This window comes from Lepidochelys kempii, chromosome 2 (genome assembly GCF_965140265.1).
Source record: "Lepidochelys kempii isolate rLepKem1 chromosome 2, rLepKem1.hap2, whole genome shotgun sequence".
Classification (NCBI taxonomy): Eukaryota; Metazoa; Chordata; order Testudines; family Cheloniidae; genus Lepidochelys; species Lepidochelys kempii.
The window spans coordinates 225,034,885-225,049,403 of NC_133257.1; the positions used below are offsets into that span (position 1 = coordinate 225,034,885).

At 37.9% G+C, this 14,519-nt stretch overlaps 1 protein-coding gene across 16 annotated transcripts in view; it reads right to left on the minus strand.

The window, feature by feature from the left end:
• Window positions 1–14,519, minus strand: part of AKAP9 (A-kinase anchoring protein 9) — a 209,566-nt gene that overhangs the window by 51,071 nt on the left and 143,976 nt on the right. For 15 of the 16 annotated variants that reach the window (XM_073333994.1, XM_073333991.1, XM_073333990.1 and 12 more), the window contains one exon: window positions 6,204–6,366. In XM_073333994.1, the coding sequence (XP_073190095.1) occupies window positions 6,204–6,366 (163 nt within the window). Of the gene's footprint in view, window positions 1–6,203; window positions 6,367–8,799; window positions 13,767–14,519 lie in introns of those variants that run through there. The other variant, XM_073333999.1, reaches the window with a different exon arrangement.

Consider the following 14,519-nt stretch of genomic DNA (forward strand, 5'->3'; position numbering starts at 1 on the left):
GGTCCCATCCATGTTATCCTTAAATGAAAACAGAATCAGTCCCTTCAGTAGCAAGATTGGCACCTAGCACTTTTCACGAGACAAGTCTCCTACCTGAATTCCAACTTCAACAATTCCATTCTATTACTGCTATATTTCCTCTACAGCTCCACTTCTTGTGCTAAACCGATGTGTAATGATACACTGTGTACCAACAGAGTTGTTGTATTTAAGCCCTAACATGGCTGCCTTTTAGTCAGGGATGACATAATCCCTCTGTATATCATTATTAGATATTTATAGGACTAACTCCCAGAAGTCCCAATCAGGACCAGGGCCCCACAGTATAAAGAGTGCTGTATCAAGCACATACATACACACAATCCCTGTCCAGAAGAGTTTTATTTTTAATGTGCATTAAGCAGAATTCTTACAGTTACCTTTTTAAAGTAGATATTATAAAAATAATGTTCTCATTCTGTCAAGAGATGCTTTTACACAACTTTTTCATTAGGTTTAGGTACCTGGTTTACTAATAATTAGATTGCCAAAAGATTGTTCATTTTTCAGATTAATTCCCAGTTTAAAGAATAGCTCCCACAAATCACACTGGTTCAGATTTGTATAACTGAAAATTGTTCCAAATGTACAAGTTATTGATTTATGAATTCCAAGATTAGCACATGATGCACCTATGCAACAAATTATTATACAAGCTTCAGTAAGTTCACTTTACATATAGACATTTATGTACTGAACTATAATTGCAAGTTATAAATTTAACCATAACCACTCCTTTAGAGTGTTCTGAATAAGAATACTTGACAAATTAGGCATTTAAGGGCATATAGGATATGCAAAACAAAGTGTTTGGAACAGGAATGATCATTTTGTTCTGTTTGTACAGCACCTAGCACAACAGGGTCCTGGGCTATAAGCTAAGTTCCCGCTAAGCTGCGTGGCTGCACAGTAGGCTACCAAGGGCCATGCAGGTGGGGAGAGGTGCCCCTCCCGCAGCCCAGCCCAGCCGGAGCTGCCGCAACCAGCGTGCCCTCCCCTGGCCCAGAGCTGATGCAGCAAGAGAGAGGGCTGGGGGGAGTCCTCTCTCCCTGGGGCAGCTTGCACCCCAAACCCCTCATCCCCGGCCCCACCCCACAGTCCTCACCCCCACACACCGCAACCCTCTGCCCCAGCCCTGAGCCCCGAACTTCTCATCCCTGGCCCCACCCCAGAGCCTGCACCCTCAGCAGGAGCCCTCACCCCCTGCACCCTAACCCTCTGCCCCAGCCCTGAGCACCCTCCCATACTCCGAACTCCTTGGCCCCACCCCCACCACACATCATCTGCATATTGGTGTACATAACAAAATTCATTCCGCACATGGACGTAAAAAATTAGAGGGAGCACTGCACGTAGGTCTCCTAGGTGCTACGGTTAAAAAAAAAAGAATAATAAATAATAATATAATCTGTTTGCTGCAGAAGAAAAAAAACAACCAATGTCCCAAGAGAAGTATTACCTTTCCACTGTTTATCATTGTCTTTCTTGCTCTCCACTTCCTACCCACTGCCCTACTGTCATTTTCATTATCTTAGTACAATTGAGATATAAATACCTAAGGGCAGTTGCCGTGTTATTTTATTTGCCTGTAAAGCATCAGGCATACCAATAACGCAACAAACAAAACTGGTGAGTCCAGATCCCCAAACAGTACAGACATGTTTTAAACACTGCTGGTCTGTGATCTCTCTCTGGATGCACTGTAGGTCAGAAGAGGAGATACAATTTCATACTGTAGTAATAAATATGCTGTTGTAATTCTTATACAATTAAAACTTTAGTTGCTTTCATGTAACAACTGACGTTGATCTCCTGCCAGTGGAAGATGTTTAGGTGCAAGGTGGCAGAGTTGAGACAGGATCATTCACTTCAAATTTGTTAATGTTCAAGAAAATACTTTTACATAAGAACGGCCAATAGTCCATCTAGCCCAGTATACTGTCTTCCAACAATGGCCAATGCCAGATGTTTCAAAGGGATAAAAAGAACAGGGCAACTATTGAGTCACCATCCCCCGTCATCCAGTCCCAGCCTCTCGCTGTAAGAGGTTTAGGGATGCCAAAACCATGGGGGAAGGGAGGGTTCATCCCTGATCATCTTGGCTAATAGTAATTGATGGAGCTATCCTCCATAAACTTACCTAATTCTTTTTTGAACCCAGTTATACTTTAGGCCTTCACAACATCACTTGGCAACGAGGTCCATAGGTTGACTGTGCACTGTGTGAAGAAGTACTTCCTTATGTTTGTTTTAAACATGCTGCCTATTAATTTCATCGGGTGACCCCTGCTTCTTGAGTTATGTGAAGGGCTAAACAACACTTCCCTATTCACTTTTTCCACATCATTCATGATTTTATAGACCTCTGCCATATCCCCCTCTTAGACATCTCTTTTCTGAGATGAGCATTCCCATTCTTTAATCTATCTTTGTATGGCTGCTATTCTATACCCCTAAATATTTTTGTTGTTCTTTTCTATACCCTTTCCAATTCTAATATATCTTTTTTGAGATGAGGCAACCAGAACTGCATGCAGTATTCAAGGCACTTATCAATATTGAATTTCATCAGCCATTCTGTTGCTCAGTCACCCAGTTTTGTGAGATTCTTTTATAACTCTCTGCAGTCTGCTTTGGACTCAACTATCTTGACTAATTTTGTATCACCTGCAAATATTGCGACCTAACTGTTTATCACCTTTTCCAGATTATTTATGAATATGTGGAGCAGCACTGGTCCCAGTACAGATCCTTGGGGGAACCTGTTATTTACCTCTTTCACTGTAAAAAGTGACCATTTATTCCTACTGTTTGTTTCTTATCTTTCAATCAGATACTGATCCATGAGAGGACCTTCCCTCTTATCCCATGACCACTTACTTTGCTTAAGAGTCTTTGGTGAGGGACCTTGTCAAAGACTTTCTGTAAATCCAAGTACACAATACTCATCACCCTTGTCCACATGCTTGTTGCTGCCCTCAAAGAATTTTAGTAGATTGGTGAGGCATGCCTTCCCTTTACAAAAGCTATGTTGACTCTTCCCCAACATATCGTGTACATCTATGTGTCTGATAATTCTGTTCTTTACTATCGTTCCACTGATTCGACTGGTACTGAAGTTAGGCTTACTGGCCTGTAATTGTCAGTTTTTAAACCAGAGAGTTCCACTAATATTGATATAGGAGCCACAAAATTAGACCAGGATGCATATGTACAAGTTACTACCTCTTAGTGAAAGCTGGGGACCTTGTATAAAGATTTATGATACAAACTACAATAATACTAGTAAAGAGCTCTGTGTAAGCTCAAAAGCTTGTCTTCCTCACCAGTAGAAGTTGGTCCAATAAAAGGTATTACCTCACTCACCTTTTCCCTATAAGACTAATAAATCAGATACCAACTGAGCAAAGCCATCAAGCGAAAAGTCATTGCTGGATCTGGGCAAAATATATAGAGCTGAGAAGAACAGATTTGTTCTTTTAATTTACTTTTTGCATGTGATTTGGTTATTATTATTTATTTTACTTTTGAAATCTAGCATTTCTTTTCTACCTTCAAAATTCTCTTCTGCTGCAGAATTGGATACTGTCTAAAATAAGAAGGAAGTTCTCTATAAAACCAGTATTGGCAAGGCTCAGTGGATTTCATCTCAGAAATGACTGAATACCTATCAGTTCTGTAATGAGTGTAGATTACACTCTCCTGGGACCTACCCAAAAAATCCTAGTCAGATACCATAATATGCTTTATCTTATCAGGGAGCATTACACCACTCACTCCAATGAGCAGAAAGGTAGATTTTACATCAAATTTTTGCTGCACTTTTGTGTAGTGTTTTATTTAAAGAAAATACAGCAAAAAAAGGGTGTATAAATTTTTCATCCTTTGGTGTGAAACTGTAGAATTAGCAAATTTCAAAATTAAAGAGGTTTGATTAATTAATGAGAGTTATAAAATACCTGGTGTCTACCCGGACCGTGAAGCAGCTCCCAACTGCAGTATTAGACATACCCTTACAGGTGCGGCACGGAGTGTTAAGCTGGCTTCTCTGCATCTGACATGTCAACACTAGTAATAAAGGTTTTCCAGGACAAATTCTGCTTTCAGTTACACCTTTGCAAACCCATTATCTTCAAATTAACTTCTTAGTGACAACTGTGTAACTTCCATTTGTAAATCTGAATAGGTGGAACTGATTGGACATTAATCATAGAAATGTGTTATTACTCAAGAACAGAATCCAGCTCTCCCTCTTTTAGCTGTGGTGGTACTCCAGTGCTATCAAGAATAAAAAGCACATTTTTCTCATTAAAGTAAGCCGCTCTAAGTACAAACAAAAATAATGAGCAGAAATTCTACCTTTTATTACATTCATGTGAAACTAAACTGATGCTTGTTAGGTCTTGCCTATACAAAATGGAACAAGACACTTTTCTTAGGACAATAATATATACCAAACTGTTATAAAACCTGGGACAGTACTGAAGAATGATATACTTTATTTTATTCAAAGTTACTGTAATTTAGTTGCAGTGGTCTTTAACCTGATACATAACCTATACTTTAAATTATTCAAAATACAGAAGTAAAACCTAGAATGTATAAGATTGATTCCTGTCAATGGCTACAACTGGGCTATTTTAAAGCAAGATTTACAGAATTTGTTCTTCTTAACTGAGGCTACTTTAAGAGCTCACAACTGCGAGCATTTTACTAAGATCAATTTCTAATGGTAGGAACTGCCTGTCTGCATCTTTTCGCCCTTGTATGACTGTATAAGGAAATTAAGATTTTAAAGCAACTTGCACTTCGTATTTCCTTTTTAAATTAACTCTACTATTGAAACATATTTGATACATACCGTTTTCAGTATATTGTATTGAAAGAACAGGTGGCTTTGCATCAATAGCAGTAGTTTCCATTTAGCATCAATTGTCACAGCAGGTTTCAGAAGTATAACCTCTCATGACATAGTGTAAATATAGACCAGGGCTTTATTAATGCTGTGAACCCCCAACTCCAACCTTGCAGGATCACATAAACTGATAATTTGATGTAGGTTAATGATATTTATTCCAATTATTATACAAAAATTGGAAAACATACAATTTATTAAAGCTAATTTAGATAAAAGAACCATTTACAGGACCTGTGAAATCTGCTAATCAGTTCTGAGTTCACTGTCAATGTCCCAGAATGCGTGATTCCAGGACATCACAGACAATGCAAACCTTTGCAGTTGCATGAAACTGGTTTATAGTAGATCAGGTAAGTTGCTTCCCCCACAACCCAGACACTGCATTTTTCTCTGTTTCCTTTGTAGAGAACAATACCTGGCAGCATACCTAAAACAAGTCACCAAATGTCATGGGTGCTACAAAGAATTTTTTTAGCACCCATAATCTAGTGAAAGGCATTCATTACATATTTGTGTGTGGGGCTCAATTTTCAGGTTTCCCTTCTAGACTAATAGATTTTTGATTAACAGATTTTAAGTCAAGAAGGGATTATCATGATCATCTAGTTTAGGTTATATTAATGTAAAATTAAAAAACTGGGCTGGCCTGGGGGACTAATTGCACAACCACATGTTGGAATCAGAGTTTTAATACTCAGTCTCTTGGTTTCTCAGGCCACTACGGGCTAGAAGCATTGAGGAAACAGTGTATTTATCCTTGGCAAGGAAAAACCATGGGCTGGGGAAGGGACAGAAGAGAAATTGGGAGGGGGTGAACTATGAGGATCCCTCCCTCCTTAACCTTCCAGCCAATGCATGAAGTTAGTTTATATGCCTTTTCTTCCCTTCTTTCTCTCTCTCTCCTTATGTATCACATTATGGCTGTGTTTTTGTTTAATTTTATTTCCAGTCTTCTTACTTTCAATTGTTTTCTTTTTCTTGTTTTCTAGTTATACTTCCTACCTCTACTGTTGGGAAAAAAGGATAATTTAGCCAAAACTATCCATAATTTGATAGTGATCTAAAATGTTCAATGGCAAATAAATTGATCTAATTTGCAATGTGTTTAGCTATTTTATAAAAGTAGATTTCTAAATAGAAAAGAAATAAAATTATTGTAGATACAAAATTTGGCCATGTACTATAAAAAATGAACAAATGTGTCTATGTTTTCAAATTCAGCAACATATCAATGGGAAATGCTCACCCTCTGCTTTGCTGAGCTCCAATGCCAGCTGCTCTCGGGCTTTGACCTCTTCATTGAGTCGCTCTTGCAATTCTTCCTGGCATTTGAAAAATTCAGTGGCCTCCTGCTGCTTTTTGAAGGATTCTCGCATAAGTTCTGTCTGCGAAACTTTAGCATGTTCCAGCTACAGCAAGAGAAAGTTACAAATATTAGACATTCATGAAAATTTTAAATAAAAACACCTACTCTAAGGGTATGTCTAAATAGCAAAGAAAACCCTGAGGTTGCCAGTCGATTTGGGCTCGAGCTCTGAGGCTGTTTCACTGCTGTGCAGACTTCTGAGCTTGGACTGGAGCCCGGGCTCTATGACCCTGCGAGGTTGGAGGGTTCCAGGGCTCGGGCTCCAGCCCAAGACAAGAGGTGAATGAATGAAACAGCCCCACAGCTCAAGCCCCGCGAGCCTGAGTCGGCTGCCATGGGCCAGCTGCAGGTTTTTCTTGGCTGTGTAGACATATCCTGTCTTTCATGTAAAATTATTAGCCGTTTTGGCTGATTATTAGCCTGATAAAAGGACACACATTAACTTCAATGGATATTGGATCAGATGTTCAATGCATATGCACGGACATACTGAAATATGAAGTCCCACACAATAAGAAGATCTAAGCAAATACAGACAAATGTTCAATACAGTGTATAGTATGAGTCACATGACTGAATCCATATCTATGTGCCAAAACTTGAAACTTCCTGATTTATGTCAGTTTATACCAGACTCACCTTTATTTAAACAGAATGGGTTTTGCATTTAATATGTGTAGGAGTATACTATCACTAACCGCATCCTTAGTATGCTTAAGAAGCACCATACAAAATCTCTGGCATTTCTGAACAAATTTTTAGGTGAGCAGCATTCCTTTCTTCTTCCATACATATATGTAAGTAGGCAAACTAGGAAAATGTGAACTTTGAGAATATTAATTTTTTCAATTAATGAGGCAGTAAAGCAATATTTGTTTCAACAGTTCCTTATTAACGTTGTAATGGCTTTTTAATTCATGTCTTTTCATGATCCTCAAGTTACAGAATGACAACAAATGTTTGCTTAACTTCAGAAAAGCAAAGAACTCACACCCTTGTTTTTATATCGTAAGTCTTGGCAGATTCCTATAAGTATGGTTGCTTCTGTGTTTTGCAAGTCTGTTCTGTGAAATGGAGGCTACTTCACCAAATTCTTCAAAAATAAGAGAGGTTTCATTTTTCATTTACTCCAGCTAGTAAAAGTAAAGATACTGAATTGCTCAAACTAAACTGTCTCACTTAATCTCAAACTGAAGACTTCACTATTTTTGAAAAATGAGTTGGGAAAATTTTATAACAATTTCACACCAATTTGTCTACTTATCGATAAAAATGGCTGTTCAGAATTAAACTTCTAACTAGAAAACATCTAATCACTAATATTTCTTTTAACATTAATGAATTTAAACTATCCTTTAAAAGCAGTGCAAGGCTTTAAAAGGGTGCATGGTTCTATAGCTTGTACTGACTTCTAAAGGGACATCAACAAAATTTGAAACAAAATTTATTTAAAAATAAAATTTAAAAGAAGGGACAGGTACCAGAGGTGCCCAGGAATCGCCCTACTAATTTATTGTGGTTTTACAAGCACCATTATACTATTTTAAGTTTTTATATCCTAGGTTGCTGTATGAAAGTCTCATGCAAACATAAGGGGAAATTAAGCAACAAACTTGCTATACAGAGTAAACAGTGAAACTGACTTATCTACAAGGGCTTGTCTACAAGGAGATATTCAGGAAATCTGAATTAACTAATTTCCAAATTGAATTAAACTAAACTGAAATAAAGCCAGTTTAATTCTGAATGAATGTCTCTAAACAGGTATTTAATGCAGTTTAACCAATCAATTTTTAATTCACACCTTTAGTTAATTTGGATTAACTTTCCTAGTTTAGACAAGCCCTTAACCAAAGTGCTGTCAAATGCACACATTAAAACTGAAAAATAAAAGATTTTTTCTCTCTAATCCCTTTAAATGGTAAAGAAGTTAGGTGTTACTGGTAATAAGCATAGGAAAAAAAAATCAGACAGAAATGTGTTTTTTAAGTTGACAATATCCTTTTCATAAAACCACTAGAATTATGCCATTTCAAATTTACTAGTGTTCTTAAATTTAAGATATGTATATTACAGCTTAGAAAATGAAACCTACAGGAGTGGTTTTATTTCATTGCACGGCATTTCCACATCACACACAAAAGAATCAAAACTCACAGTAAATCTCTTTGTTACTGGTCTAAGTAATAAGCACTACTAAAATACAGGCATAAGAACACATGAAATACTCAACCGTTTTATCTTTTCATAAAAAAACTTAAAACCCAATACAGTTACAGTTTGTAGCCCTAATAATTTTATAATTAAGACTTATCACTTCCTGTTAAATCATTAAATTAAAAAATGCACAGTCAAACACGATTAAAAACAATGGGTTCTATGTTCAAGAGATATATGTTTAATTTATTTCCAAACACTCTTTCTTTTAGTTGTAAAGATTAAAAAGTTGAACTTCCTTAAATAATGTCATACTTACTGAATATGGAGGTGTAGGCAAGGAGATTTTAGAGACAACTTTTAATATATGCCCATTTTTTTTGTGCCTGTAGTGAAAAATTGAAGTATTTACAACTACAGAGTTATTTTCATCCAAGTGTTCAGTGAAAGGAAAAGGATATGGTAAAGGCACACGAGATTCAACCTCATAGGTATCTTCTTCTTGGCCTTCTGATTGCAAGCCATTAAATAAGTTAGATGCCAAGTATGTGCGGTAAGAATCCATTCCAAAAGATGTTGCCGTTGTTCTCTTCTCCTCCGTCACGTAGCTATTTTGCACTGGCTATTTTAATTGTAGAAATTTGCAATAAAACATCTTACATTTTTGACACCTCTGAGGAAATGGCACAGTAGTGCTAGCGACAGTGTGGGAACAATCATTTCACATTCACATGAGTAATCAAAAAGTGCAGGAAGGTCCCAGGTAAACATCAAGCAATAAAAGGAATCAACATTTGCAGAAACCAGCTGGATAAATGAGCTTTGCCATTTTTCCAATACCATTAAAAAAAACCCCTTCTTTATAATATATTTCACATTAAAGTGCAATCTGAATCCTTCAGAAACAGAAAAATGGTAACAGGAAGGAGGCAATTACCAAAGCAAGAAAGTATACTTTCGGTATCAAAGCAGGTACGCTACAGCAAGCAAGCAATCAGCAGAACCTGGCAGCAACTGTCCACACTTTTAATCTCCACTGGAGCATCAACAAGACATTTACATATGAAGATATTTGCCCTTATTCTTGCTCCTTGAGTTAAATCAACAGGAAGAGCTGTTTTGAACTCAGTTAATCAAATAATGCTCCGTCTCACTGAGCAAAGTTTCCTGTCAATATCTTCCCTGATAAAGAGTTCAGGACAGAGGGAGTGGCTAAATTAGGTACGCTGGCAGGTGGAATTTGAATTAATACACCCACATTTGAAGCTTGCCCAACAGGATTCAAATTCCACATCAGAGCTCTAAAAGAGTGTGTTCAAACAGGTTTAAAATAGCACTTTAAAGATTATGTCAGGTTTCTACCGCTCCTTTTAAAAAGTATGCCGATTTGTATGTATAGTATTAATTGAGGAAAATGACTTAAGTATCTGCTTTGCTTGTAATTATTTTATTTAGATGTTAGTTTCTCATATTGATTATGTTGAACATGTCATGTTATTTCTATTATTCATCTTTTCAAACTCTTTTCTTTTGGGCTGCCATTAAAGGTAAAATGGCTGAATTTACTTTTTTTAATGTTCATACACAGAATATTTAATAAATTATTAAGAAACTTCTTGCACCATTAAGAAACTCCCTAACTCCTCTGTTTCTGTTACCAATTACATGTAACTAAATTAGCAGACGTCAGGGGCCACATCACCCGACATGCTTGTTATTCCCAAGTAGAGAAACATTATCTGGTGAGTGGTTGGGAAATGAGGCCACAATTTATATTAGATACTACAGAAAAATGTGTAAACAATGCAAAAATTCATTTATTTTTATCAGAGGTCTCATTAACAGGGATAAACCTATTTTTATACTACTTCAGATTCTTATGATTTTGAAATTAATATGTTAACTGTAAATATATACATTAATCCTGTTTTCTCAATTTATATTTTTCTTGAAATTATGTGACATTTTAGTTTCATTTGATCAAATACATTATTTTCTATATATTAACCCTTTTTGTGGCACAGAACTTGCCAATAGAGACAACATAAGTATAGTTTGAGGAATTTTTTCATAGAAATGGAAAGATATAACGCCAAGCACTCTTAACAGTGTAAATTCCGCCTCATGGAAAATTCTGATGCAATAATTTTTACATCCCAATTTTAGAAAACAAAACAGATATAACTTTCACAGCCAAATGATGGTAGGAATGCCATGGCACAGAGAACCATGTGCTTATCTTCTGAGATTCGAAACTGATCAAATTGAAAAACTTTTGGTTTGATTTTAGAATACTGTTGCAAAAGTTATTTCAAAATATAATTCCTACATTACTATTATGAAGGTGTTAGGGAAACTGTCCTAATTAACTGATCCTATATGAAATTACACACCTGTTTTAGACTACTCATGACTACATCCATTAGATACTATTTCATCACTATGTAACAAAAATAAAAACATGTTTGACAAAAGTAAAAGAACTAAGATTAGTACACCAATTACTAATGATATAAAATTATTGTCTGAAGTATTTGGAGGAAAGATGCTCCAGGTAGCAAAAACTGGATAAAAATAAATGATATCACTTTTATAATAGTGGTACGTATTCCATTAATTATTACTGTAACATTTAACTGCTCTATTCCTTTATTTTGTACATCTATCAATCACCTACTCTTTAAATGCTTATGTAAGCAAACAACATACCATGAACAATTCTACTTATACTTAAGTAATTATAGGTAATTAGCTACAATTATGTGGTTTTGTCTCTAATTTTCTCTGATAAATGTTGCTACAAGAGCCATACATTTTGTAATATGCTGTACCATAATCTGTCATTTTGTTGGATATATGATGCTTTGGATATGAATTAAAACACAAATGGTTTCCTCTATGATATCAGAAAGTGCAAGGTAGTTGAATTTTCGTTCCATTTGATCAACTTAGATTTGCTACTATTCTACGTAATCCTCCAACTCCTTCCATTTCTATCAGCAGTGATCTATGCATTTTACTCAGAGATTAGAAAGGCAGACAGTTTTAGAGTCTAACGTCATTAGTGTCTAATGTCATTGTTAGATCAGCTACTTGAGGGGTCTATAGCATACAGCTAACTGTGCCTCTGGAATACTTCTAATCCCAGCCAGTTTAGAGTGGCGCACCTCAAAGATTGCTCTCAAACTAATATCCCCTGGAGAATTTAATTCAACAGATTGATCTAGCAACATCATCCATGCCACTGTTTTTGCTGGGATTGTAAAATATACCATATTAGGGTTTAAGATGCAAAATTCTAGCATATGGAATGGATCACATTCCAGTATAAGACTACCAAGTACTGACAGATATACTTTGGCCAGGTCTACACTATAAACTTATATTGGTATACTAAGTCACTCAGGGGTGTGAAAAATCCACACCCCTGAGTGATGTGGTTATACTGACCTAACCCGTGGTGTAGACAGTGCTATGTGGGAGTGCTAATGGGAGAGCTTCACCCATCAACAAAGCTACTGCCTCTCGGGGAGGTGGATTAACTATGTCAATGGGAAAAGCTCTCTTGTTGACGTAGTGGCATCTTCACTGAAGCACCACACTGGTGCAGCTGTGCTGCTGCAGCATTTTAAGTGTAGACCTGCCCTTTGTAGACCTGCCCACTGGGCCCTATTGAGGAGCTGAGGGAATGAGGGGTACAGAGGGAACAAAAGTGGCATTATGCCTCCTTATGCTTCCCCCCAGTGTCAGAGGTTTCTGGCAATTGATTTAATCTGCTGTGGAATCTGGAGCTACCTCAGAATTGTGCTAATTTAGAATAGCTGGTAATAGTCTCCTAAATGCTATTATACAACTGAGGATTACTGGAGCACAAGATACAGTAGATGCTCAGTCAACAACCCTTCCTCTGACACAGTATTAGCACACCCTTATTCCAGGGAAGAGGATTGAAAGGGAATGGTATAGAGGCACCTGTACCAGCTCTGTGCCACCTAGGGATTCTGCTTAAACCAGTATTCCAGATCTTTGCCCTGCAGCAGTGGTATAAGGGAGCTGAATAGAGGCAAGGAACTGAACCAAAATGATGTACCTTTTCTGACACTACAAAATAAACATTTGTAAATGTCGAAGTATTGACAGGATGCCAAAAAGATGAAACATTTTCTTATTCTAAATGATAAATTATGGTGAGGTCTTTTTTTTCTGTTTGCGTAGTGCCTATTCCAAAGGTTCTGGTCTCTAATAAAATAATAAACAATAATAATTTAATGCTGTAAGAGAAATGTTTACATTTTAGTATTACCCACTACATCTCATATTTTGTGAGAATAATACGTATTATAGCACTGAAGAACATAGAAATAGAAAGTTATACAAATTAGTTATAGCAAATGTGCAATAACCAGACAAGAAGTACATTTATAATTAGAATAACAAATTATCATGTCTGCCAAGGCTGTTGGGCACTTGTATAATATGTCAAAACATATAAACATTAGATTACCATAAACAGAAGGATGAAAAAAAAATGTACCTTCTGACTGGTTTTATGAAATGACCACAAAGTACAAATATCCACACTGCACCCTTTTGTTTTCTTTATGCTGTAAAATGAACTGATAGCATCTACTGTAAACTGCAGAGCTACTGAAAACCTCTCTGTGGCAAAGTTTATAGCACATAACAGCTCAACGTTTGCTTTCCCTTTTTTCCCCCCATTTCACCCTCCAGATGGAGGGATCACTTATTCCTCATGCATGTGGAACGTCACATTCACAAAACCATTATGCAGTGTAATCTACTATAAAGTAACAAAGTTCAAATAACTAAATTTAGCCAAAAAATAGCACAAGCTAGAAAATCCAAGGTTCTGGCTGAACGCCTTAGTGAAAATAAAAAGGCACAACATGATGAGATAAACCAGACCATCAACCCTAAAGTCAGCTTTTGTCAGTATTAGAATTTCTTTGTGTCCTGACAGTAGAACCTCAAAGATACACCAGGGTTATGGATTTACCAGTGAACCGGAAGTTATTGATCAGGCAGCCACAGGGAGTTGGGACTGCAGCTGCAGGGTGGGGTGTGTGTGTTTCAGGGCTCCAAGCTTCTGACCCTCAGGAGCAGCGGGGCTCAGGGCTTTAGACTTGGGAGGGGGAGAACTTTGGGGCTCCGTTCCCTGCTTCAGCCCCGCGCCGAGGCTCATTGCTTCAGCCACAGGGGGTTGGAGCTTCAGCCATAGAGTGGGAGGGGGTCAAGCCTCTGGGCAAGGGAGGGGCCTCTGGGCTTTTGATCCTCGGGAGCACCGGGGCTCAGGGCTCTAAGCTGGGGTGGCGCTGGGGCTTGGAGCTTCAGCCCCACGGCTCCGCTCCCAGCTTCAGCCCCGCTGGGAGTGCCGGGGCTCGGCACTTCAGCCCCACGGGGGACACTGGGCTTTAGCTACAATGGGAGAGCTGGTTTCAGCCCCAGAATTCCCCCCATAGCTAAAGCCCCGAGCTCTGCCCCAAAGTCGGGAATGGAGACATGAGGAGCCCCGGCACCCCGTGGGGCTGAAGCCCCAAGCCCCAGCGCTCCCCACAGGTCTAAAGCCCTGAGCCCCGGTACTTCCATGGGGCAGAAGTCCTGAGCTCCCCATCCGGAGCCCTGGCGCCCCAAGGGTCAGAAGCACTGACTCCCCCATCGCCACTGGACCCCCATCCTCATGGCTGCAGCCCCAAGCCCCTACCACTACCACCATGACTGAAGTCCATAACCTCTTGTTCAGAGTTACGGACCATTTCAGAGTTACGGACAACTTCCATTCCCGACGTGTCCGTAACTCTGAGGTTCTACTGTATCTGTTTGCATCTGAACTTTAACATAGTTTAAATGTATTATTTTTGCATCTTTTTTAAGAAAGAAAAGTCTTTAAAAGATTATGAATGTATATTTACCTAAGACAAGAACTAAGAATTGCTCTAGTCTCTAAGATAAGTACACATTTATGTATTCAGATATGTATATTAATATGGGGAAAATACCATTAACTTGTTAAATTATAAT